Source organism: Oncorhynchus nerka, linkage group LG7 (assembly GCF_034236695.1).
Source record: "Oncorhynchus nerka isolate Pitt River linkage group LG7, Oner_Uvic_2.0, whole genome shotgun sequence".
NCBI lineage: Eukaryota > Metazoa > Chordata > Actinopteri > Salmoniformes > Salmonidae > Oncorhynchus > Oncorhynchus nerka.
In genome coordinates, this window is record NC_088402.1 from 69,388,853 (window position 1) to 69,416,760 (window position 27,908).

The 27,908-nt window shown below is 41.2% G+C and overlaps 1 protein-coding gene across 2 annotated transcripts; it reads right to left on the reverse strand.

Annotated features, from left to right (window-relative positions):
• Nucleotides 1-27,908, reverse strand: LOC115132271 (calcitonin gene-related peptide type 1 receptor-like). 2 transcript variants are annotated; one of them, XM_029664731.2, is made up of 13 exons: nucleotides 27,799-27,908; nucleotides 12,786-12,840; nucleotides 12,548-12,689; nucleotides 6,992-7,099; nucleotides 6,756-6,868; nucleotides 6,503-6,594; nucleotides 5,967-6,093; nucleotides 5,652-5,805; nucleotides 2,248-2,308; nucleotides 1,994-2,060; nucleotides 1,667-1,885; nucleotides 1,497-1,538; nucleotides 1-1,322 (listed from the first exon to the last, which is right to left on the reverse strand). In XM_029664731.2, exons 2-13 carry the CDS (start codon nucleotides 12,834-12,836, stop codon nucleotides 1,059-1,061), a joined length of 1,440 nt encoding a protein of 479 aa, XP_029520591.1. In that variant the 5' UTR covers nucleotides 12,837-12,840; nucleotides 27,799-27,908; the 3' UTR covers nucleotides 1-1,058. The 2 variants fall into 2 exon arrangements, with proteins under 2 accessions (XP_029520591.1, XP_029520592.1); XM_029664732.2 differs by lacking the exons at nucleotides 12,548-12,689; nucleotides 12,786-12,840 and having other exon boundaries at nucleotides 27,799-27,907.

Sequence of the window (27,908 nt, forward strand, 5' to 3'; positions counted from 1 at the left end):
TCAATTATAAAAGTTTATTTTAATACCATTGTTACACAATTAAATAGGTTTATAAAGTAGTGTATTCAGTTAGGCATTTATTCTGAAGTCAAAGTGGAATGTTTTTCATAAACTGCAGCATTTCAAATTCTCACAACTACACACATATGTATGCATATATAAATAGTTCAACTGTAGGTCAGTGCTATAATACATGTATCCTTAGATTTTTCATATGGTGAAAAGCAACTCAATAAACAAGACTTGTAAAACCGTAAGAAAATAACACTGGATTTAAAAAAAGTGACTTTTGGGTGTTGTCAGACATAGGGCAACCCCACATCACTGAATCATAGGTTCTCCCATTAGAGTGTCAAAGCACACAGACACACTATTCCTCATTGTGTTGTGTGCCTTATTCACTGTCAGTCATCTTCCTTGCCTCTGAGAACTCAACAGTCAGCAGTCAGAACTATGCCAAGTAATTTCATGGTTCTAAAAAGGCAAACTTATGCAACACAATTAAATCATAAGTTCCACATCATTAAAGTGACATCAAAAAGACAGATCCTAATTTTAACAATATAAAAGGAGTGTCAGAGTTTAATAACCTCATCAAATATAAGAGTGCTTATATACTGTACAAATGGTACAATAGGCCTACAGAAAATTATTATATCAGACACTAATTCGCATTGAAGGCCAAGATCAAACATTACCAGAGACAGCCATCTTCATTGGGTCCTTGTATCACTGGATTTGTTCCATAAGGCCAACATGAGCAAGCTACAGTGAAATGTATATACATTTGGGGTGAATACTTGTCTGCAAGGTTTCAACTGGACCCTGGAAACGGATCATTCATTATCAGATGTGTGTGTCTTTGTCTGTGTTGTGTGTTTGTGCTTGCATGTGTATCTTGTACACATTTGTGCGTATATTCTTACAGTGTGTGTGTGTGTGTGTGATCCTCTTTTTCTGCTCTGACCAATTGTCTGTGGCCACGCTGTGAGCTAAGTGAGCCTGTTTGTGACCAGCATAATGTGATGACACCTATGGGAAGGGACAATGCAATGCTCTCAGATGTCAGTGGTTTCCAGGATCCTTGGCGTGTCCATCTCCCTATTGGTACAGCGCTTGCCGTTGCTCTGTCCATTGGCTCGGTAGTGCACACTGCCACCTGGCTTAATGATGGTGTCCTCCTCAGAAGCAGTGAGCTCCAGGCTGACTGTAGCGCGACTTGTCTCGGTCACAGAGGAGTTGGTGTTGTAGTGGGAGTAGGAATCTGTCCATTTCCACACCAGCTTGGTCTGGGCCCATTTCCTTCTGAGACATGCCTGCACCTGTGGAACCAAAGACAGAGTGGTTTAAGAGCAACATAAATGCAAGCTTGAACCTTATCAGTAAATACTGGCAAACAAATATATATAGAATTCCTGAATGACAATGATTCTACTTCTAAATGAAAAGATAGACTGAGGGTAATCATCAGCTATTTAAGAAATACTGGCACTTACCTCTGCATTGCAAAAGCAGAATATAATTGCGACCAGGAGTCCCTATACAGGAATAATTATTCAGTGAATATTTCTCCAGATTAAACATTCTGTAATGGCCATATATCATTTGTGGATATGGGGTGTTGAAAGGTTATCAGATTTGCTTTTAATTAAAAAAACACCCATACCTGGAAATGTGTGAAGATGTTCATGGTGAACTCATAGATGGCCCTGGCCTTATGTCCCTCTGGCCTCCAAGGAACCAGGATGAACTGGGCTCCCAGCAGAGGTATCAGGATTAGAGTGGCTCGCACAGCCTTCATATAGGCATTGGACTGCGCACTATGGGTCACCTGCAGCTTGGTGATCAGCACACGCACTATGTTGAGTAGGAAGAACAGGTTCACCTGGAAACAGCCAGAGGGAAGCAGAGGAGGTGGGATCAAGTTTGAGCACACTGTCCACTTTGGTTTCTATTTTTGTTAGATATTTTTGTTTTGGTAGTGCAGACTCACCAGCAGGGCAGCTTGGAAAGGACCATGGATGATGTAGAGCAGGTGTGTGTCGGAACTGATCCAGCATCTGGGAGACGAGGAGAGACGAGGCTAAAGTCAACTGAGACAGTCAAATAAGATCCTGAGCTTTACTGGGACACAAGAATTGTAACTGACAGGATGCAGCATACTAATGCAGCGTGCAGTGCACTGTCAACCTCTGCTACTATTGTGCACAGTAGCATATTATTCAGAGGGAGGAGTTGACACATTACCTGTCATCATAGAAGACCCCGCGGGCCACAGCATGTGTAATGGCAGGAATGATGGGGAAGCCTGGGAGAGAGACAGAGGAGTCCATGGCTGCAGTTCAAACGCAAAGTAGACAGCCCTCAGCCCTAAACCCTCAGCCCTTGAATGACGTTTTACATCGTCACATCAGAGTGTACCTTAAATGTCCCTTGCCCAAGCGAGGGAGAGAGAGGCAATGTCTTTGGTGAAAATCTTGAAGTTGAGCTGAAAAACAACCAACCTAAAGCTATTAATGTAGCTAGCAAGCTAACGTAACTAGCTAGCACTCCTGTCAGGTAGCTAGCTACAGTTACCCATAGCTGGCTAGCTAGGTTTATAGTTTGGTAATTTATTCCAAATCATTTTCACAATTCCCCCCAAAAATGTATGAAGCTAGCTACATTTTATAGTCTCATGGTGAGGAGCCTAAGCCAATTTGAGCGTTATTCCCATTTACCAATGCTAAAATCAAATAAAATTGTATTTGTCACATGCCCGAATACAACAGGTATACAGCAGTTGCCATACCAGGCAGTGACGCAACTAGTCCGGATGCTATCAATGGTGCAGCTGTAGAATTTGAGGATAGGAGGACCCATGCCAAATATTTTCAGTCTCCTGGCATTGTCGTGCCCTCTACACGACTGTCTTGGAGTGTTTGGACCATGATAGTTTGTTGGTGATGTGGACACCAAGTAACTTGAAGCTCTCAACCTGCTCCACTACAGCCCTGTCGATGTCGTCCATGATCATCTCCTTTGTCTTGATCACATTGAGGGAGAGGTTGTTATCCTGGCACCACACTGCCAGGTCTCTGACCTCCTCCCTATAGGCTGTCTCGTCGTTGTTGGTGATCAGGACTACCACTGTTGTGTCGTCGGCAAACTTAATGATGGTGTTGGAGTCGTGCTTGTCCATGGAGTCATGGGTGAACAGGGAGTACAGGAGGGGACTGAGTACGCACCCCTGAGGGGCCCCCATGTTGAGGATCAGCGTGTCAGATTTGTTGTTGCCTACCCTAACCACCTGGGGCCGGCCTGTCAGGAAGCCCAGGATCCAGTTGCAGAGGGAGGTGTTTAGTCCCAGGGTCCTTAGCTTAGTGATGAGCTTTGAGTGTACTATGAATAGCATTCTCACGTAGGTGTTCCTTTTGTCCAGGTGGGAAAGGGCAGTGCAATAGAGATTGCGTCATCTGTGGATCGGTTGGGGCGGTATGCAAATTGGAGTGGGTCTAGGGTTTCTGGGATAATGGTGTCGATGTGAGCCATGACCAGCCTTTCAAAGCACTTCAAGGCTACAGAAGTGAGTGCTACGGGTCGCTACAGGTCACAATATTATCTGTATATACACTGCTCAAAAAAATAAAGGGAACACTAAAATAACACATCCTAGATCTGAATGAATGAAATATTCTTATTAAATACTTTTTTCTTTACATAGTTGAATGTGCTGACAACAAAATCACACAAAAATGATCAATGGAAATCAAATTTATCAACCCATGGAGGTCTGGATTGGGAGTCACACTCAAAATGAAAGTGGAAAACCACACTACAGGCTGATCCAACTTTGATGTAATGTCCTTAAAACAAGTCAAAATTAGGCTCAGTAGTGTGTGTGGCCTCCACGTGCCTGTATGACCTCCGTACAACGCCTGGGCATGCTCCTGATGAGGTGGCGGATGGTCTCCTGAGGGATCTCCTCCCAGACCTGGACTAAAGCATCCACCAACTCCTGGACAGTCTGTGGTGCAACGTGGCGTTGGTGGATGGAGCGAGACATGATGTCCCAGATGTGCTCAATTGGATTCAGGTCTGGGGAACGGGCGGGCCAGTCCATAGCATCAATGCCTTCCTCTTGCAGGAACTGCTGACACACTCCAGCCACATGAGGTCTAGCATTGTCTTGCATTAGGAGGAACCCAGGGTCAACCACACCAGCATATGGTCTCACAAGGGGTCTGAGTATCTCATCTCGGTACCTAATGGCAGTCAGGCTACCTCTGGCAAGCACATGGAGGGCTGTGCGGCCCCCCAAAGAAATGCCACCCCACACCATGACTGACCCACCGCCAAACCGGTCATGCTGGAGGATGTTGCAGGCAGCAGAACATTCTCCACGGCGTCTCCAGACTGTCACGTCTGTCACATGTGCTCAGTGTGAACCTGCTTTCATCTGTGAAGAGCACAGGGCGCCAGTGGCGATTTGCCAATCTTGGTGTTCTCTGGCAAATGCCAAACGTCCTGCACAGTGTTGGGCTGTAAGCACAACCCCCACCTGTGGACGTCGGGCCCTCATACCACCCTCATGGAGTCTGTTTCTGACCGTTTGAGCAGACACATGCACATTTGTGGCCTGCTGGAGGTCATTTTTCAGGGCTCTGGCAGTGCTCCTCCTTGCACAAAGGCGGAGGTAGCGGTCCTGCTGCTGGGTTGTTGCCCTCCTACGGCCTCCTCCACGTCTCCTGATCTACTGGCCTGTCTCTAGGTAGCGCCTCCATGCTCTGGACACTACGCTGACAGACACAGCAAACCTTCTTGCCACAGCTTGCATTGATGTGCCATCCTGGATGAGCTGCACTACCTGAGCCACTTGTATGGGTTGTAGAATCCGTCTCATGCTACCACTAGAGTGAAAGCACCGCCAGCATTCAAAAGTGACCAAAACATCAGCCAGGAAGCATAGGAACTGAGAAGTGGTCTGTAGTCACCACCTGCAGAACCACTCCTTTATTGGGGGTGTCTTGCTAATTGCCTATAATTTCCACCTGTTGTCTATTCCATTTGCACAACAGCATCTGAAATTTATTGTCAATCAGTGTTGCTTCCTAAGTGGACAGTTTGATTTCACAGAAGTGTGATTGACTTGGAGTTACATTGTGTTGTTTAAGTGTTCCCTTTATTTTTTTGAGCAGTGTATATTTTTAGCAACCAAGCTTAATAATTTTGTTGATTAAATTTGACACTTTGTGGGCACCGGAGTTTGACACGTGGCTACAGTTGGTAGTCACATGTCAAACCCACAAGTGATTAAAGTTCTTCACTCGCTCCCTCAAGCTAAATCGAGGGCCGAGGGGGCAACGTTTGAATTTAACCTCCACTTATGTCGGCAATCAAACTGTCTCTGGTTTTGACGGGGATTCTCTCAAGGGAAAGTGGCAAGCGCAAGGGCTGAGGAGGTAAAATTAAAGTGTTTGGACTGCAGCCCAAGACTGTCATGAGCTTCCATAAGGCCTTCTTAGATGACACAATGCATAATATAGAGATATGAAACCATAGAAGAAATTTTCAACATTGTGCTAGGGGAACAGGATGCTGAAACAACAATGAATTTCAGATAGCGGAGCAGAACATACAGCAGTGTGACAAAGATGCAGTCAGTCACTCACCCCAACCAAGGACATAATACCAGCCCAGCTGCTGCTCTCCCACAAACACAGAAACGACGATGAGAGTGTGCAAGTAGATCCCCTCACACAGCATCCAGAAGTAGTTGGAGCCAAATATATACTGGTTCAGGACTGTCAGGATCTTGCATCCAATCTGAGAACAGCACAGGGACAACTTTCTGAAGTTGTCACTCATTGCCACACATTGTGGAGTGTAGCACCTCAAAATTGTATCTTCACCAACTTCATGAGTTCAACCAGTAGCCATTCATGTTCAGAGTAATCCCCCTGATGGCAGAGGTGTACATTACTTACAGGGTAGCTGGCCCCCAGCTGCTGGTTTTTGGCTACAGCAGAGATCCAGATGACGGTGCAGATGGAGTTGAAGATAAAGGACAGGAACATGTTCTTATGGAGGGAGATCCTCTGGCAGCTCAGACTCCTAATGGGAGGATTAGAACAGAGGGACACAACTCAAGAAACAAGTGGTGTGGTATGGTAATTACTTTTATTTGTAAAAAAAAAAAAAAGATGTGTAGGTCATAGGATAACTTTCTTATTTTTCACTTTTCCACTTCATGGTGTAGCACTAGTAGTCAAATGTTGTGAATTCAAGTTGGCAATGTAGGAAGAACCAAATACCTCTGTTTTAGAATAGAGGGCTCAGTGTGTAGTTAGAACCAAATACTTCTGTTTTAGAATAGAGAGCTCGGTATGCAGGAAGAGCAACACCAACAGAATCACTTTGATTCAAGGATGTAAAGTGAAAAAGTACACTAATGTGACAGTCTACCGTTGTGCTCTGAATATCTGCCTCAATGGGTCCATGGAGGAAACCATGAATGACTTACTTGAAGTAGGAGAATATGCAGAGTGAGATGATGAGGGATACCACAGACAATCCATGTCCCACAATGGCCAAGTAGTACAAGCTGAAAGCAAACTGGGCAAGAAGGGAATGAGGATACAAGAGGAAGCATTAATTCACTTCTTTAACTAAGTGGACACAATAGAGATGTTGACAACAACAATCACTAAATGGACTCTAATAAAAATGGTTTAGCCACTGTCAGAATTGATAAACTAATTGGCTTAGAAGTATACCATCAGTTTATCCTTGGTGTACATCTGACACTGGGTGTAATTGGACCAAATACGGTTGCTCTCAGGGTGACGAAACCACTGTCCATCCAAGTTGCACACTTTGGTCGCTTTCTCTGTTTGAATGGACACAGGGAGAATATGGATGTCACAAAACATTTCAGGTAGGGCATCATCAGTAAAGATCAAGTCAGTTGAATTGTGATTGAATGAGATGTGTGGCTGACTGGCTGGCTCACCTGAGGGGTCAAAGTCCTGGAAGTAATCAGGGCAGAGCTGCATGGCCGTGCCAGGGGCAGAGTCACTCCAACATAGCCATCCGTCCCATGTGCGGTTACAGAATGTGCCTGCAGGGGGCAAAGAGGGAGGAGCAGCTGTTTGCAGTGTATTATAGTAATGCAACTATTTCATGTTTCAAAAAGTTTAGGTTCATTGCATTAGTGAACTCTGAACTGTGTATTATATCATGAACATATACAGGTTGAGTGACATCTGGTATTAGTGATCAAAGAACAGTTCTAATAACCTAGGTATAAATCTTTCACACTCATTTTAAAATACTGTGTTGGGTCGTTTTCTAAGACAAACTGAAAACAACAGTCTATTATTTTCTGTGAATGTGACGCAAAAGCCAACAGAGAAACGAAAAACAGATGGAACCCAACACCTAACATGTCCCTTCAAAATGATTGATATAAAACATTGAACATTGTATCAATACTGTACATTAAAACAGCTGAGAGAAACAGCTACATATGCAAACACACATATCACTTTAAATACATTCCTAGTAAACAATACAAGGAAGTCTGTGTCCAGGTTGTTGCATGTAGGGAAATAGAGCGCAAAATAGCATTTCAAAGGCTGTTATTTACTGAGCTCCAGTAACGGGGGCAGCTTGGAGACAAAGAACACTTCCCTCCTTTCAGACCTGAGGGTAGTCACTTCCCTTCTCCCTATTTCTCTCCTGACCTGCACTACTCCTCCACTCTTATTATGATGAGTGTGTCTGTGGCTGCATGTCAGTGGCGGTCGGTGCCATTTATTTAGATTATTAGACTGTATTTAACCAAGAGAACCCATTGAGACCAGGGTCTCATTTCCAATGGTGCCCTGAGAACAACAGTGAGCAACAATTCAAGCATGTTCACTACAAAATTACAGTTAAAACATGTAAAATAAACTATGTTTCATTCAAAAGGGCAGTAGAAACAAAAACAAAAAACTCAGCAAAAAAAGAAATGCCCCTTTTTCAGGGCCCTGTCTTTCAAAGATAATTAATAAAAAAACAAATAACTTCAGATCTTCATTGTAAAGGGTTTAAACACGGTTTCCCATGCTTGTTCAATGAACCATAAACAATGAATGAACATGCACCTGTGGAACGGTCGTGAAGACACTAACAGCTTACAGACTGTAGGCAATTAAGGTCACAGTTATGAAAACTTAGGACACTAAAGAGGCCGTTCTACTGACTCTGAAAAACACCAAAAGAAAGATGCCCAGGGTCAGTGCTCATCTGCGTGAATGTGCCTTAGGTATGCTGCAAGGGGGCATGAGGACTACAGATGTGGCCAGGGCAATAAATTGCAATGTCCGTACTGTGAGACGTCTAAGACAGCGCTACAGGGAGACAGGATGGAAAGCTGATCGTCCTCGCAGTGGCAGACCACGTGCAACAACACCTGCACAGGATCGGTACATCTGAACATCACACCTGCGGGACAGGTACAGGATGGCAACAACAACTGCCCGAGTTACACCAGGAACGCACAATCCCGCCATCAGTGCTCAGACTGTCCGCGAGAGGCTGGACTGAGGGCTTGTAGGCCTGTTGTAGGTCCTGGCAGGTCCTGACCAGACATCACCGGCAACAACGTCGCCTATGGGCCCAAACCCACCTTTGCTGGACCAGACAGGACTGGCAAAAAGTGCTCTTCACTGACGAGTCGCGGTTTTGTCTCACCAGGGGTGATGGCATTTATCGTCTATTAAATGAGCGCTACACCGAGGCCTGTACTCTGGAGCGGGATCGATTTGGAGGTAGAGGGTCCGTCATGGTCTGGGGCAGTGTGTCACAGCATCATCGGACTGAGCTTGTCATTATAGGCAATCTCAATGCTGTGAGTTACAGAGAAGACATCCTCCTCCCTCATCTAGTACCCTTCCTGCAGGCTCATCCTGACATGACCCTCCAGCATGACAATGCCACCAGCCATACTGCTCGTTCTGTGCATGATTTCCTGCAAGACAGGAATGTCAGTGTTCTGCCATGGCCAGCGAAGAGCCTGGATCTCAATCCCATTGAGCACGTCTGGGACCTGTTGGATCGGAGGGTGAGGGCTAGGGCCATTCCCCCCAGAAATGTGCGGGAACTTGCAGGTGCCTTGGTGGAAGAGAGGGGTAACATCTCACAGCAAGAACTGGTAAATCTGGTGCAGTCCTTGAGGAGGAGATGCACTGCAGTACTTAGTATCTGGTGTGGCCACCAGCTGCATTGACTGTTACTTTTTGACCCCGCCTTTGTTCAGGGACACATTATTCCATTTCTGTTAGTCACATGTCTCTGGAACTTGTTCAGTTTACGTCTCAGTTGTTGAATCCTATGTTCAAACAAATATTTACACGTTAAGTTTGCTGAAAATAAACACAGTTGACAGTGAGAGGATGTTTCTTTTTTTGCTGAGTTTATATACAGTCAATCAAAACAAGTACCATTTTCATTGGTCAGATTTTTTAAAATCAGAGCCCTGAAATCACCTTTTGGGACCAAATAATTTAGTTTTAGAGTGACCTTTAGGTCATTCCAGGACAGAGACGCATAGTAACTGAAAGCTGTCTTCCCTAACTCAAAGGAGACACTGGAACCTTTAGTACCAACCAGTCTTGAGAGCGAGTTTTACAGTTACTAGATTTCCAATTTAGAAGTGAGGTGAGGTAATAAGGGAGTTCCTGGAGAAGTGCTTTATATACGAATAATAGCCAATGTTGGGGTCTTCTGTTAGTCAGAGACTCCGAGCCAACAGAAATATTTAAGAGACATGATGCGTACGGAATTCTCACCAGTGATAAAACGCAAGGCTGAGTGGTAGACTGAATCCAGAGGTTTTAACAGGCACAGTGCATGTAGATTGTGTCGCAATAGTCAATTACAGGGAGGAGTGTCTTCCTCCTATTTTCAAAAGTGAGACAGGATTTATTTTTATTCTCGCAACTTTGTCAGCTTATCAATGTGTTTTTTAAAAGGCTGGCTTATCGTCAATCAAATACCGAGATAATTATAATGGGGGCCTAGCTCAATTTGGACTCCTCTTAATGTACATATATATGCAGGTCTTTAGGATACATTTTATGAGACCTGGAGAAAAATATAAACTTTGTTTTATCAACCAATTTTAGCACTAATTTAAGATTTAATTTAATCAAAGCCAAGCTGAAAGTTGTGAACGGCCTGCTACACTGAGGGGACGGGAATAAGTAACTGTCATCCACAGAGATGTAAGCCCCAGTTGCTGTTGGGGGACAAACCAAAATGATGAATGTAAATAGGGAACAGTAAGGGCCTAGTACTGAGCCTTGTGGCACTCCTTTGGTTATGCTAAGAAAATTAGACTGAACTCCATCAGATATACACCGACTTCTGTTGTGCAGGTCATTTTTTAACCAGCCGCAGGTCTCTTGGTCCAGACCAACTTCGAATAGCAGGAGTGCATGATAAACTATATCAGATACTTTCGACAGATCAATAAAAAGGGCAGCGCGCAGTACTCTTTCCTGTCTGGTGTGTTTATGTAATTTAAGACTCGAGAAGCAGGGAGATGGTGCTGCGACCTGGCCTAAAGCCTGACTGGTGAGCATTCAGAATACATTTTCTAAAAAGGACGACCGCATTTGAGATTTTACCAAAAGTTCTAATATTGTCGCTAGACGTGAACGTTTTGAGGTCTGGCAATAATTATTAAGATCGCAGGGATCACCACCTTTGTGGAGTGGGAGAACAAAAAGGGCCAATTTCCACACTTTAGGAATAATAATTAAAAACATGTCAAGGGCTGCAGAATCAGGCATTTTTATTTTACCTTTATTTAACTAGGCAAGTCAGTTAAGAACAAATTCTTATTTTCAATGACGGCCTAGGAACAGTGGGTTAACTGCCTGTTCAGAGGCAGAACGACAGATTTGTATCTTGTCAGCTCGGGGATTTGAACTTGCAACCTTCTGGTTACTAGTCCAACGCTCTAACCACTAGGCTACCCTGCCGCCCCAGGGCATAGGTCAAGCATGTCTGTCCCAGTGGATTTTTTTACATAAATAAAATAGGATTACTAGGAAAGTTCTGGACGCTAACGGATTACGTTCATACCATAACTGCTACACAGGGTTGGGAAGGGTTGCATTCTTTATTTATTTAACAAGGCAAGTCAGTTGAGAACAAATTCTTATTTACAATGATGGCCTACCAAAAGGCAAAAGACCTCCTGCGGGGAAGGGGACTGGGATTAAAAATAATTATAATAATTTCTAAATGTAATCCGTTAGTTACTAGATACCAATCCAAAATTGTAATCAGTAACATAATTTTTGGATTACCCAAACTCAGTAATGTGATTACTCAGTTACTTTTAGATTGTTTTCTTTTAATGAATCTTAGGGGAAAGTAAAAAGGATCCATCAAACGCATTTAGTGTTTCATCACATTGGTCTCTCACTTGTGGTTAGACTCGCTCTAAACTTGTGCCTTTTTTCAATGCTGAATTGAATGTTATTGAGAGAACAAAGGTATCATAATGTACTTTTTCTTTTTTCGCTAACATCCTTTCTGAATTTAAAAGTAATCTAGGTTTTTCAAAAGTATCTGCAATCTGATTACAATATTTTTGTGGGTAAAGTAACTGATTACAGTTAGTTTCTTTTTAATAACTGATGACATGCAATCAGTTACTCCCCAACCCTACCTCTACACAACCTACATCGTTGTCACGATATTAGCTAACATCATAGTCAACAGCGGAACTAACGCGTTAGTAAACCTACAACCCAATCCATGTGTACAATCACGCAGTACAGTGTACAGCAAGCAGTTCAGCAGCTACACCGTTGGGGCCCAGTGGCAATAAATTAATAAAAAATTGCCACTGCTATGCAGTGTTGGACAGCCTTAGCCAGCTAGCTAACGTTTTAATAGAATTCCTCTCTGTTTAAGTCAGGTTGTTGAGTAGGCTAAATTTGCTGCATTAGCGAGCTAAGTAAGTGAAAGGTAAACTAAGAAGAACAAAAAAAATGTAACTACCGTAGCTCTCTCTCTGCTGCTTTTCCTTAGTTTTTTGAATAAAGGAATTTGTTCAAAACTGTTCAACTATTGTCTTTCTCTCTCTTTGAGTCAACTACTCACCACACGTTATGCCCTGCAGTGCTAGCTAGTTGCAGCTTATGCTTTCAGTACTGGAAGAATTATCTGATCTTTTGATTGGATGGACAACATGTCAGAGAGCTCTGATAGGTTGGAGGCCATCATCCGGCAGTAATCATAATTGCTGTGTAAGTCTATGGAAGGGGGTGAGAATAGTTAAGTATTGAAGTCAATGTACCCAGATGAGGATGGAAGCTAGCTGTCCTCCGGCTACACCATGGTGCTACCCCTACAGAGTGCTGTTGAGGCTACTGTAGACCTTCATTGCAAAACAGTGTGTTTTCATCAGCTATTTGGTGACTTGTGAATATATTTTTATTATAGTTTTTATTAGAGCCTCCACAGGTGCATGTGTGTGTGGGGGTGCATGTGTATAGTGCCTCACCATCTTCATTGTGTGGTGGGTCATGGAGAATCTTTAGGTAGCACTCAAACTGAGCTGAGAGGATCTGGCTGCGGGTCACTGTGGTTGACACAGGGTTGATAGGCACCTCTTCTGATTCCAGCACATCTTCACAGTGGCACACCTATTGGATATGTTTAAGGGCCCCTTTTCAGTTTCTAATATGACAAAGACATCACACACACACACACACACAGAGAGAGTAGTCGAGCTCTCTCACCTCAACTTCCAGGAGTAGCACCGGAAGCCATAGTGCTAGGATCCTCCACATGGTTCTATATGGGACAAAGAGAGGTGTTGCCAGTGAGCATCAGTGAACTATGGCGAGAGGAATCACAAGCATGGAAATAATATAGAGGAGTGAGTGGCTGTATTTCTAACTTTGCGATATACTTCATGTGGTTTGGTTCACAGTGGGGATTAATTGCAGCAATAGCTCTCTTTTGAATGGACCACTCAACAATAATTGGCCATACTATGAGGAAACAACAAAAATACTTGTTTGTTCATGATTCTACTGTCCGTCTTTGCACTCGCTGAACACGCAGCGCAGTGTGTACAAATGTCTCAGAACAGGATGTCCACTCTCAATAGGAGGTCACAGCACCGCAGTCGTTCCACTCAAGGTCAGGGAACATGCATATTTACAATACCAAACAGGATGTTTATTTGATTATGGTTGAAATTTGAAACGGGAAAAAATGTGAAGTATAACACTAGTGTCCCATCATGAAATCCAAATGTTAATTGACGAACACAGTTTAAAGCACAGTAAACTTCCTGTTAAATTTAACAGGAACATATAAGTATAGTGATTTTTTGTTGTTGTATGAGACGTGAAAATGATGAGTGTAAAACATGAGCAAAGGGAGAGAAAGACAGGAGGAAGAGAGAGGATAGAATATGGAACACTGTGGAGCTTTGGGTGAAGACCAAGGACAACCCACAGAGGCTTATGGTTGGTCCAGCAATACCAGACACTGGTGTAGTCTATACACTCTTTAGAAGAAAGTGCTATCTAGAACCATAAAGGGTTCTTCGGCTGTCTCCATTGGAGAACCCTTTGAAGAACCACTTTTGATTGTACGTAGAACCCTTTTGGGTTCCATGTAGAACCCTTTCTATAGGGAAAGCCAAATAACCCTTTTTTTTCTAAGTGTGTATATACAGTGCATTCGGAAACTATTCAGACTCCTCGACTTTCCACATTTTGTTATGTTACAGCCATATTCTAAAATTGATTGTTTTTCATCAATCTACACAAAATACCCCATAATGACAAAGCAAAAAAACAACCTTATTCAGACTATTTGATAGGAGATTCAAAATTGAGCTCAGGTGCATCCTGTTTCCATTGATCATCCTCAAGATATTTCTACAAATTGATTGGAGTTCACCTGTGGTAAATTAAATTGATTGGACATGATTTGGAAAAGCATACCATATAAGGTCCCACAGTTGAGAGTGCATGTCAGAACAAAAACCAAGCCATGAGGTCAAAGGATTTGTCCTAGAGCTCCGAGACAGGTTTGTGTCGAGGCACAGATTTGGGGAAGGGTACTAAACATTTTCTGCAGCATTGAAAGTCCAAGAACACAGTGGCCTCCATCATTCTTAAATGGAAGAAGTTTGTAACCACCAAGACTCTTCCTAGAGCTGGCCGCCCGGCCAAACTAAGCAATCGGGGGGGGGGAAGGGCCTTGGTCAGGGAGGTGACCAAGAACCTGATGGTCACTTCAGAGTTCCTATGTGGAGATGGGAGAACTTTCAGAAGGACAACCATCTCTGCAGCACTCCACCAATCAGGCCTTGATGGTAGAGTGGCCGGATGGAAGCAAGTCCTCAGTAAAAGGCACAACAGCCCATTTGGAGTTTGGCAAGGGGCACCAAAAGAACATGAGAAACAAGATTATCTGGTCTGATGAACCCAAGATTGAACTCTTTGGCCTGAATGCCAAGCGTCACGTCTGGAGGAAACCTGGCACCATCCCTACAGTGAAGCATGGTGATGGCAGCATCATGCTGTGGGGATGTTTTTCAGCGGCAGGTACTAGGAGACTAGTCAGGATCGACAGAAAAATGAAAAGAGCAAAGTACAGAGAGAGATCCTTAACGAAATCCTGATCCCGAGCGCTTAGGAACTCAGACTGGGGTCAAGGTTCACCTTCCAACAGGACAATGACCCTAAGCACACAGCCAAGACAACGCAGGAGTGACTTTGGGACAAGTCTCTGAATGTCCTTGAGTGGCCCAGCCAGTCCCCGGACATGAACCCGATCGAACATCCTCTGGAGAGACATGAAAATAGCTTTGCAGCGACGCTCCCAACCAACTTGAGGCTGTAAACAGCTGCCAAAAGGTACTTCAACAAAGTACTGAGTAAAGGGTCTAAATACTTATGATAAAGTTTTTGGTGAGGGGGGGAAAAAACTATTAAATACATTTTAGAATAAGGCTGTAACGTAATAAAATGTGGAAAAAGTCAAAGGGTCTGAATACTTTCCGAATGCACTGTCGGGTCCTCTCTCTTCAACGGCTTGTCACCTGACCAAAGTCCCAAAGGGAGACACAGGGACATGGTGTCACACGTGTTCAATAGTGTTCTCATCCAAGACTATACAACACCCTTTCACAATCAAGCCACATTCCCAATCCCTTTACATCTGTAAAACTACTATTTGCCTCCTATGCCAAGGAAAACAAACTGTAATGAGAACTGTAATAACAGTCTGGTTGTTATCATAAACTGAGTAGTAATGAGCAGAATATTACATTCTGAGGACACCAATTCATCAGATGAGAGAGAGAGAGAGAGACTGCTAGGCCTGCGGGAAAGAATGTCCAACAGAAAATGTTTCCATGGAGGGACATATTTTCCATGGAGGGACTATTTTCAGGTTGTTCTCCATCATCTAGGGTTGTGTTTCCATGGAGGGACTATTTTCAGGTTGTTCTCCATCATCTAGGGTTGTGTTTCCATGGAGGGACTATTTTCAGGTTGTTCTCCATCATCTAGGGTTGTGTTTCCATGGAGGGACTATTTTCAGGTTGTTCTCCATCATCTAGGGTTATGTTTCCATGGAGGGACTATTTTCAGGTTGTTCTCCATCATCTAGGGTTGTGTTTCCATGGAGGGACTATTTTCAGGTTGTTCTCCATCATCTAGGGTTGTGTTTCCATGGACGGACTATTTTCAGGTTGTTCTCCATCATCTAGGGTTGTGTTTCCATGGAGGGACTATTTTCAGGTTGTTCTCCATCATCTAGGGTTGTGTTTCCATGGAGGGACTATTTTCAGGTTGTTCTCCATCATCTAGGGTTGTGTTTCCATGGAGGGACTATTTTCAGGTTGTTCTCCATCATCTAGGGTTGTGTTTCCATGGAGGGACTATTTTCAGGTTGTTCTCCATCATCTAGGGTTGTGTTTCCATGGAGGGACTATTTTCAGGTTGTTCTCCATCATCTAGGGTTGTGTTTCCATGGAGGGACTATTTTCAGGTTGTTCTCCATCATCTAGGGTTGTGTTTCCATGGAGGGACCTAGATCAGTCTATCAAGTGAGTGACACCCTTCACTTTCTCCTTTTATGAAGGATAAAGGTCATCAGCAAACATCATGATCACACAACCCTAGATGATGGAGAACAACCTGAAAATAGTCCCTCCAACTGCCCTTTTGATGCACTATAGCTCTAGCATAGTGGTCAGTAGATGTTTTGCCAACAACAGTTTTTTTCCCAAGAGGAACCCTTTTGGGTCCCAGCTAGAACCCTTTCTACAGAGGTAACCCAAAAAGGTTCTCCTATGGGGATAGCCAAAGAACCCTTTTACACATCCCGTGTAGCTCAGTTGGTAGAGCATGGTGTGTGCAACGCCAGGGTTCTGGGTTTGATTCCCACAGTGGACCAGTATGGAAATGGATGCACTCACTATGTTGCTCTGGATAAGAGCATCAGCTAAATGACTAAAATGTAAATGTTAGTGAATTTTCTGCCAACTACATTTTTAAGTATGAAATACAATGCTTAGTTGAGTAAATCTAGTAAAAAAAAGTGTTAACACCACTGTAGTTTGTCTGTGAACAAAGCTGATGTTGTGTCATTGAATATTAGTGTCTAACAAGTCCGGGATTTTTTTTCTTTTCAATTTCATTTGGCACCATGCTTTGCCACATTTAATTACCCCAATTAACAAGTATTGATTCCATCACATGCAGTGTTTGCTATCAAAGCATTTGAATTCCTGTAGACCAGACAAATAGGCCTAATTAGGCTATGAAAAATATCAATACCAAGAAAGAAACTGCAAAAGAAAGCCTTAATCAAGCTGTTTCATTTGTTGCCAGAAACAAAGCCATGACTCATGAGCTACAACAGCTTTGGGTAGAGACCCATTTGTCTATTGTTATTGTACTGTTCTATGTGTTTGTTGCTTTGATGTAGAGAATCGTAAAACAAAAGATAGAGGCCATGCTGTGATTGTGAACACCCTTGACTTGTATAAGGACGAGAAAGACATTACCAGAGGCCACTGCCTCCTATCATTACCCTGACATGGAGGGGAAGAGTAGTCTGTTTGGATATGTGTCTGTGGCCAACACTAGTGGTCCCATAATCTGAGTCCTAATCTAGGTTCAACAGAACTTCAACTCAAAACAAACCAGAGATGGCGTGAAGAAACTCACATCCCTGGTCCAGCATCCTAGGTAATCAACATATTTAAAGATCATATTGGTACTTATATTAATAGTTGATGCAAAATGTTGATTTACACTATTTACATTGATTTATTCACTGGTTTGCACACTGACATATTTATAGGTATGACTATTTAAAAATTGTAATTACCGCTAGAAACTGTCCCTTGACAACCACTCAGGAGGCTCTTCATAAGCACTCAAATAATTCATTCATTCCAGTCCAAGTCTTTTAAGTCTGACTCACAGGAATGTATTCTGTGTTCAAAGCACTTTTACTTGTTTTGATTTTCTTCTTGGGTTACATATAGCACATGTGCACTTCCATAGATAAATGAAAATGTCCATTTACACCATTTACCATGGAGTGTATGGGTAGGTTCAGACAACCCCTTCTCTTGTTCACTCTTCCTTACATTATTTTCTACCAAAGAGTCCTACCACTGGAAAAATACAGATGTGGCTGCAGTGTGTCTTCCCACATGAAAAAAATACTACAGTTTTCTATAGTAAAATGTAGTATACAATACAACACACTGTAGTAATCAAGTCAAATCAAACTGTAATGGTTGCATACACATATTTAACAGATGTTATTGGGGGTGTAGCAATGCTTATAATGTAGCAAAATGCTTGTAAAAACTAGTATCCCTCGATCATACTTACTATAGAATGTTGTAGTATACTATAGAATAATATAGTAAATACTACAGTATTATCAGCAAAAACACACACTGTAGCAAATAAAAGTAATGTTGTTTCACTATAGTAAAAACTACAGTATTTAATTTGCATATACCCTGCCCATTCCCCTCCCTTTGTATTGAAATTTGTGCCACCCATTAGTGAGTAACCTAAACGCAAAGTGTTGCCCATATATTGTGTTCCCTACAGGTGCACACTCAGCGCTTCTGCTCTGTTCGAACCCCAATTTTACCGATCTACAAGTTATGGAAAATGTGCGCTTTTCTCCAGTATGTTTCCTGAAGGAGAAAGCCTCCATTTATGTAAAATATAGTAAAACAAAAACGCTATAGTAAACACTGCAGTAATGTCCACAAAAACACTACAGTAAAAAATACAGTATACTAGTCTGCAAAAACAACAGTAAATACTACAGCCTGCAAAAACACCACATTAATTATAAACAAGTATATTTACTACAGTATTTAGTTGAGTTAACTGTAAATACTACATTAAATACTACAGTATTTCAGTGTAGTGTTTTTGCAGACTAAAGTCCACAAAAACACTACGGGAAATATAGTTTTTATACCATAGTATTTTTTTAATGTGGGTCGCACCGTACATTGAACAACTTGAGTATTTCCGACAGCAGCAAGAGGAGCTGTTTATATTGTGTTGGACTTTTACGAGGGAACTCGAAGTGGATGGAGGGGAAGCAACACGTTTCCCACGATTTCCATAGGACTCTAAAGTGGCTGACGCATTTGTGAAATGGATTGCCATGAAAATGGCATTTTCAACCCAGATCCTGAAACCTTTTTGTGTTATGATGTGCAGAATCATCCCAAGGCTCAACTACCCCCGTCATATGGCAAGAAGACCCCTTCTTTATGATTTGTCTAACCTGGCTGTCTATGACCGGACAATACAATATCATCTTATGGTGTGATTCTAAAACCAAGGTCTCTCAGAAAAGCTTTTCTCCTGTTTTTTTGTCTCCACAAAGCACCATCCATCCTAACCCTAAGCTGTTTACCGTTTTATTTCACCATTTAAAAAAAAACTTTCATCCAGTCAGTTTTATAAATTCCTCTGAGACACCAGACCTTAATGACGTCTGGGCTCTAAATTTCCACCCACGCGTTAGAAGCATCTGTAACCCATTTGACTAGGAAAGATGCTAATCATGCATTGCATGTTTTTATGAAAAATATTTGGATTTCCCAGCTCCTTTTTGATGACCCCATGACCCCCGAGAGCAATTAATCTATTTCTGTCCTTTAGGGGTTACATTCTAATGGTGGCTCTCTGGTGCCAATTAGTTGTTTCTTGCCACATGACGTTGGTAGTTTTGGTATTTTATTAGGATCCCCATTAGCTGTTGCAAAAGCAGCACCTACTCTTCATGGGTCCACACAAAACATAAAACATGACATAATAAAGAACATTAATAGACAAGAACAGCTCAAGGACAGAACTGCATTAAAAAAAGGTTTAATGGCACATGTAGTCTACATATCAATACATACACACAAACTATCTAGGTCAAATAGGGGAGAGGCGTTGTGCCGTGAGGTGTTGATCTGTTTTTAAAAAACAGGTTTGCTGTTTATTTGAGCAATATGAGATGGAACGGAGTTCCATGCAATAATGGTAAACCATTTGTTGAGCTTAGGGACGACCTCTACACAACTTCCCCCTCTCTTTTGCTAATTGTAGGTCAGGCAGTCATAGCTCACTGACTGTTACTCACTGGGGAGAGGCCTGTTTATTTGTATTTCAAAGGGGCTGCGGAGAGATCTCCAAATCCCAGGAAGGATAAAGTATGAGGAGGCCTCTCTTCCTTAGTTGTCCTGGCACTTCCGTCCCCCTCTCCCAACAGCCACAGGTTAAAAATACGCCATTGTTACACCTACACAAAGGCAGAGGGTTTTAGAAGGAAGAAAATGTTGAACTTTCAACATTGGTTGTTGGTGTCAGTAATACTATCATTATTATTAATTTTTTTACATTTACCTGCCTGAAAATGATTCCCGAAATGTTTTATTATAACTAAAACAGTTCTGTCAATTAAAATGTATTCGTCATATATAGCGAATACAACGGATTTAGACATTACTGTAAAATGCTTGCTTACGAGCCCTTACCAATGATGCAGAGTAAAAAAATATTTTCAGCTTCCAGGAATTGTATACATAGCCTTGCGACCATGGGGGTGTGCCTTATCAAACTGAAACATGAGATGATGGCGGCAGATGAAAGGCATGACAATGGGCCTCAGGATCTCATCACGGCATCTCTGTGCATTCAAATTGACATCAATAAAATGCAATTGTGTTCATTGTCCGTAGCTTATGCCTGTCCATACCATTATCCCACCGCCACCATAGGCCACTCTGTTCACAATGTTGACATCAGCAAACTTCTCGCCCACACGATGCCATCTGCCCGGTACAGTTCATCGGGATTCATCCGTGAAGAGCACACTTCTCCAGCGTGCCAGTGGCCAACTAAGGTGAGAATTTGCACACTGAAGTCTGTTACTACACCAAACTGCTGTCAGGTCTAGACCCTGGTGAGGATGACGAGCATGCAGATGAGCTTCCCTGAGACAGTCTGTGCAGACATTTTTCGGTTGTGCAAACCCAGTTTCATCAGCTGTCCAGGTGGCTGTTCTCAGACGATCCCGCAGGTCAAGAAGCCAGATGTGTAACCACGCCAGCCCAGGAACTCCACATGGTCTGCGGTTGTGAGGCAAGTTGGACATACTACCAAATTTTCTAAGACGACTTTAAGAGATTTTTGTTCAGTGTACATCTGGATAGATGGTACTTAAACACATCCGGTATACTGTACATTATATATAGTGTTTGCACTCATAAATATTATAGATCAAGGGCTTTAAAACCCACCCCTCAGCTGCTCTCAGCCCATCCCACCTACAGTATCTCCGTAAACCACCCCCTTATACGTATGTGCCATATATTTTTCCAACTGTGCTGGGATAATTCACATACATTCTGAACCTTTCTAATCACATAGTATCTACAGAGTGTAAGTTAAAGATGCATTTTTTACATAAGTTATTATATTGTTGATTGACAATGGCTTTCCAAATCTCCCAACAGTGTTATTTGCAGGGCTAGTTTTAGGTAAATGTGATTTTTCAGACACTCCTGAAGCTGTGATCAGAAATAAGCTACACAGGGGTAATACCAGAATAAGTGATCTAATGATTGTTTCTTCTCAGCAAAATCTGCCGAGATGAGATGGTTTTACGCCCCATACACAACATTCTATTGGTGGCAAGAATTTTGAATAATAATTTTAATTGAAAAACTTTAAGTTTGGATAAAGCGTTGTTTTGTGTATCAGTTCATAAACCGTGTGCCATGTAACATCCAAAATCTTTTCCCAGCTATTTTGCATCCTGTATTGCGCTGCCGCTGTCAACATTTGTCCTCAAATGAAACTGGTATATGCGTTTATTTTATGCCCCCCTAAAATTTCTAATTTTGGTATTTTAATTCATAAAAGGCAGACACACAAGAACCTTCTCCCCCTTCCACCTGCCTCCTTCATTTGTGCAGTAACGCTGCAATCAGTTGGTTAACGCTGCAATCAGTTGGTTAACGCTGCAATCAGTTGGTTAACGCTGCAATCAGTTGGTTAACGTTGCAATCAGTTGGTTAACACTGCAATCAGTTGGTTAACGTTGCAATCAGTTGGTTAACGTTGCAATCAGTTGGTTAACGCTGCAATCAGTTGGTTAACGCTGCAATCAGTTGGTTAACGTTGCAATCAGTTGGTTAACGCTGCAATCAGTTGGTTAACGCTGCAATCAGTTGGTTAACGCTGCAATCAGTTGGTTAACGCTGCAATCAGTTGGTTGTAATTTTGATAGATCAAACATTTCCATATTTTTGTTCACTGCACTTGTGACATAATTCCACCATTCCTAATATCACGAACAAAGAATTAATTTTTTTAATAAAGATTTTTTAAATTTAATTTAATCAATCAGTATATTTGTGTTTAACCATAATATTTATTCTGTCTTTTCTGGGGGATAACTGGAATTGCAACCAGCTTTGTATGGCTTTTTTTAGTATAACTTTTGTATTACTTTAGCTTTTAGTGAGAGGTTTAATGCTTTAATGTGTAATCATTTTAGACTCAAACTCGTATTCATTATATAAATAGGCATATTTAATTTTGTCTGTCTTACCCTTCCAAATAAAATTATTTTTTGCTCATATAATTTGAAAAACTATTCGTCTGGAGTAAGCAGTGCCATAAGTCATTATGTGAACTGTGATATGACTAGAGTTATATCAGTGTGATTTCCATAAATGGAGAGGTATGGCACTCCTGGTTGCAAGATCCTGTTCATTTTTGCTAACTTTCATAGTTAACATTTAGATGGCCAAAACAAAGATACGAAGACAATGGGCAACCTTGTTGAACTCCTTGACAGTTCAATACATTGAGAAGTAACCATTATTTACTATTTTTATTTTGCCTTCAGAAAGTACATTTACATTTACATTTAAGTCATTTAGCAGACGCTCTTATCCAGAGCGACTTACAAATTGGTGCGTTCACCTTAAGACATCCAGTGGAACAGCCACTTTACAATAGTGGTACTCGCACACCTTGACCTTTTCCACATTTTGCTGTGTTACAGCCTGAATTTAACATTGATTAAACATTGATATGTCACTTGCCTACACACAATACCCCATAATGTCAAAGTGGAATTATGTTTTTATATATATATATATATTTATATTTATTTATTTATTTATTTGTATTCTTTATTATAAATGAAAAGCTGAAATGTATTGAGTCAATTAGTATTAAACCCCTTTGTTATGGCAAACCTAAATAAGTTCAGGAGTAACAATTAGCTTAACAAGTGACATAAGTTGCATGGACTCACTCTGTGTGCAATAATAGTGTTTAACATGATTTTTGAATGACTACCTAGTCTCTGTACCCCACACATACAGATAATTGTAAGGTCCCTCAGTCGAACAGTGAATTTCAAACAGATTCAATCAAAGACCAGGGAGGCTTTCCAATGCTTTGCATAGGGTATAGGGCAATAGGGCAGCTATTGGTACAGTGCATTCGGAAAGTATTCAGACCCCTTGACTTTTTCCACATTGTTACGTTACAGCCTTCTTCTAAAATGGATTCAAATGTTTTTTTCCCCCTCATCAATTTCATAATGGCAAAGCAAAAACAGGTTTTTGAAATGTTTGCTAATTTATAAAAAATAAAAAACAGAAACATTACATTTACATAAGTATTCTGGGGCGGCAGGGTAGCCTAGTGGTTAGAGTGTTGGACTAGTAACTGAAAGGTTGCAAGTTCATATCTCTGAGCTGACAAGGTACAAATCTATCATGAACAGGCAGTTAAACCAAGCCTGAACAGGCAGTTAACCCACTGTTAGGCCATCATTGAAAATAAGAATTTGTTCTTAACTGACTTGCCTAGTTAAATAAAGGTTCAATAAATTCAGAACTTTTGCTATGAGACTCGAAATTGAGCTCAAGTGCATCCTATTTCCATTGATCATCATTGAGATGTTTCTAAAACTTGATTGGAGTCCACCTTTTTGTAAAATAAATTGTCTATATGAGGTCCCACAGTTGACAGTGCATGTCAGAGCAAAAACCAAACCATGAGGTTGAATTCCTTGTTTGGACAGTTTGCACATTCAGATCAAGACAATTGATCATTTAATATCATCACCACTTTTGAGTTTCATTGCCCATGACAGAACTATATTGCTCTCTCCCAGTCCTTTCCCCACACAACCTCATCTGTAATTGTAAAGTGAGTTTACCTGGCTAAAAGATAAGTAATATCTATTGTTTACAGGAAAGACCCATCGTCTTTTTGTATAATCTGCTAAACCACTACAATTATAACTAGCTATACTCATAATGAGATACAAGTTTCAATTATACATGCCTGTAAACTTACTAACAAAACGTACCATGATGATCAAGCTGCTAGACACCCTGAATGTATCATACTTACCAATACTACAAGAATCAATACATGACCTCTATCCATGTAGCTGTACTAAAATGTATGCACTGCTAAACATACTGTAGCTGCAACTGACTCCAAGTGGACCTCCAGCTGTCTTCCAATATCCTCCCTGTGAAAGTCTCCCCGATCCCAGATGGGGCTGTTGTCCCTGATACTATCATACCACCTCTGTACCCATAACACACGTTTAGTGTCTTAATGCACACCTTCAACCACCGATTGGCCAAAGTAAAGAATTGGTACTGTCCCATGAAACCTGTTTCAATGCTACCACCCCTCAAGCGCGCAGCCAAAACCCTGTAAGCCATGAGAAGTGCATGACCATGAGAAGTGCATCTCCTCTTTTGGAATTAATGGAAAAAGAAAAAAAGGACAGCAAGAAAGAACAATAACTGCAATAGCACTGAGGACAATACGACCTTAAGATACCGAGATAACAGCAAAGTGTGGAACATAATACTAATGATAACTAATTATATCATCTTCCCAATATTATATCAATATTCACTTGTGAGCTTTACCTTAACAGCATTGTATGCTGCATTTGAGGTAGATTCTGTATGTACATGAAGGCAGGGTAAAGTCACTAGGTGTCAGGATAGATAAGAGTTTGTGTGTGTGTATGTGTGTTTGTCTTGTGTCTGTACGCATGTGTGTACGTATGTACTGTATGTGAATTTGTGTTGGTTTTGTGTGAGAGTGGCAGTGTAGTGTGTGTGTATACAATTAGTGTACAAAACATTAAGAACACCTTCCTAATATTGAGTTCCACCCACCCTTTTGCCCCAAGAACAACCTCAATTAATCAGGACATGGACGCTACAAGGTGTCCAAAGCGATGCTGGCCCATGTTGACTCCAATGCTTCCCACAGTTGTGTCAAGTTGGCTGCATGTCCTTTGGTGGACCATTCTTAATACACATGGGAATCTGTTTAGTGTGGAAAGCCCAGCAGTGTGGCAGTTCTTGACAAAAACCAGTCCGCCTGGCACCTACTGCAATACCCCGTTTAAAGAAACTTACATTTTTTGTCTTGCCCATTCACCCTCTGAAAGGAACACATACACAATCCAGGTCTCAATTGTCTCAAGGCTTAAAAATCTGTATTTAACCTGTCTCCGCACCTTCATTTACACTGATTGAAATGTATTTAACAAGTGACATCAATAAGGGATTATAGCTTTTACCTGAATACCCCTGGTCAGTCTGTCATGGAAAGAGTAGGTGTTCTTAATGTTTTCTACACTCAGTGTATATAGTCTTGTGATTGTGCATAGTCAGTGCAAGATAGGGTCAGTGCATACTGTACATAATGTGTAAACCTACCTCAACTACTGTATGGACCACAGTGCAAAGTCTAATCTGACAAATGGTAGAGTATTTCATGGAGAAGATTCTTTACTTTTACTGACTGATTCCATAAATCACTGTTTGTTTTCTAGGGATTTTCAAAAAGCTGTCTATTTGTGAGGGATTATGGACTTGCTTATTTTCCCATAGCTGGATCCAAAAATAGTTTTCCAAGCTTGGAGCCATGCCACAATTTTTCCTGGAGGCAAAGAGCGAAAGAGCGATAGAGAGAAAGAAAGACAGCACAGACTGTCCAGAACAGCACCTCAACACACTGTCCCAACTCCCATAACTTATCACTGTGATGCCAGTAGGACTGGGAGGATGCCCCCCCCCCCCCCCCCAACTACCAACTAACTATATGTCATCCAGTTCTCAAAATAAAAAAAGAATACTTAGGTAACATGATACCCTGGCCCCCATTTCCTTTCACTACCCCCAAAAAGCAGAGGTTAGTTAGGTACAGTGTCTTGGCATGATTGCAAAAGGGTTTTGGACTAAAGTACAAGGCACACAAAACCTATTTATACCACTCAACAGCTGCCTGGCAGGTCCAGCATGTTCTGGGGCAAAGACATGTTGGGGGGCGGGGACTTCTGAACAGCACCATTAAAAGCAATAGTTCACCCAAATAAAAAAATGACACATTGGTTTCCTTAACCTATAAGCAGTCTATAGACAAGACATGACCACAATCATGCTTTGGTTTAGTTTCCAGTAGGGGAAAAAGTACCCAATTGTCATAGTTGAATAAAAGTAAAGATTCCTTCATAGAAAATTAGTCAAGTAAAAGTGAAAGTCACAGAGTAAAATAATACTTAAGTCTAAAAGTATTTGGTTTTAAATATAATTAAAAGGAAAAATCCACCCACACACTATATTTTGGTATTTGTTTCATTAGTCCATTGTTGATATAGTCCCAAAAGGTTTTGAATATAAGCAATCAAGTTTAAGATATAACTTTCAAAATACATAAATACAGCTGGTATGAATGCATCATATTGTCTGTATTTATACATTTTGAAAGTTATACATCTTGAAAAATGGATTGCTTACATGCAATTTAAAAAAAATATATATACTTAAGTAAATGTTATAAATAATTTCAAATGTATTATATTAAGCAAACAAGACAGCACAATTTCTTGTTTAACATTTCTCAGATAGCCAGGGCCACATTCCAACACTCAGACGTCATCTACAAATGAAGCATTTGTGTTTAGTGAGTCTTCCAAATCAGAGGCACTAGGGGTGACCACGTGAATTGGACCATTTTCTTGTCCTGTAAGCAATCGAAATGTGAAGAATACTTTTGGGTGTCAGAGAAAATGTACAAGAGTAAAAAGTACTTATTTTCTTTATGAATGTAATGGACTAAAAGTAGAAGTAATCAAAAATATAAATAGTAAAGTAGAGATAACCAAAAAAAAAACGACTTAAGTAGTTCTTCAAAGTATTTCCCTGGTCTGTTTCCACATGCTAACATTTTAGCATTTGTGGCACAAGCCCCATTCAAGTCATGGTCATTTTTCACACATCATGTTCAAACCATCCTAAAGTATCTAAAATTGATTTGTGAAACTCAACAATGTCCCTTGTAGATGTTTTAAATATGATGCACGAAAATGTATAATATTTGTCCCAAGACTTGAATGGAATTTGTGCCACAAATGATAAAACATTAGCACTAAATCAAAGCATGGAAGGCAGTCATGTAAGGAAACCCAAATACAATTTTGTAATTTGGGCGAACTTTCCATTTAAAACCAGTAAAACAATATGCATAAATGGAACAGATCTGGAAACACCTCAAGTTACTTATTGCCAGCATTTGATGTGATCCCCTATTCATAATTTGAGTGACATAAAACAGTCACATGTAGTTATGAAGGCACAACTGTCAAGGAAATTCATTTCATTTCACGCATATTACTTGTTCTTAAAAGGCTAATTTGTTGCAATAACCACGTAAGTCCACACGCACGCGCACAAACACGTACACGTAATTAGATTTTGCAACTTTAAATTCATGCACTCCAATTCCCAAACAAGGCAACCAACTAACTGGTCTGGGCTTGTTATTCACTCAACATGTTTGGGTGGAGTTATCCGTGCATTAATGCCCAAATGTGCCAAATATAACCAAATGTGTTTTAATTGTTTTTGCTCATTGACATTTTGTTTAAAAACAAAAAAAATCAATTTACTTAAAAGGACACTAAGTTCTTGAAGTTTCGCTGGGCATACATACATTAAGCTACTGATAGGCTACGCGCGTAGCCTGTCTATGATTTGAAATCGTGAGACAATCACAGTAACATATATGTCACATTCCGTACGTAACTGGTTAAAAAAATTAAAATAAACTATTTATGTTACAAGCAAAAACATTTAAATCTAACATGGACATACTCTTGGAAAATATGCAAAAATACCTTCAGAAATTGTTGGATGCTCTAACTACTTTCCAAATCTTCCCACCTTCACATGTTCCAGTATAAATGTGTCAGGCGCTGCGTCCAGCCCTTACCAACGCATTGAATTG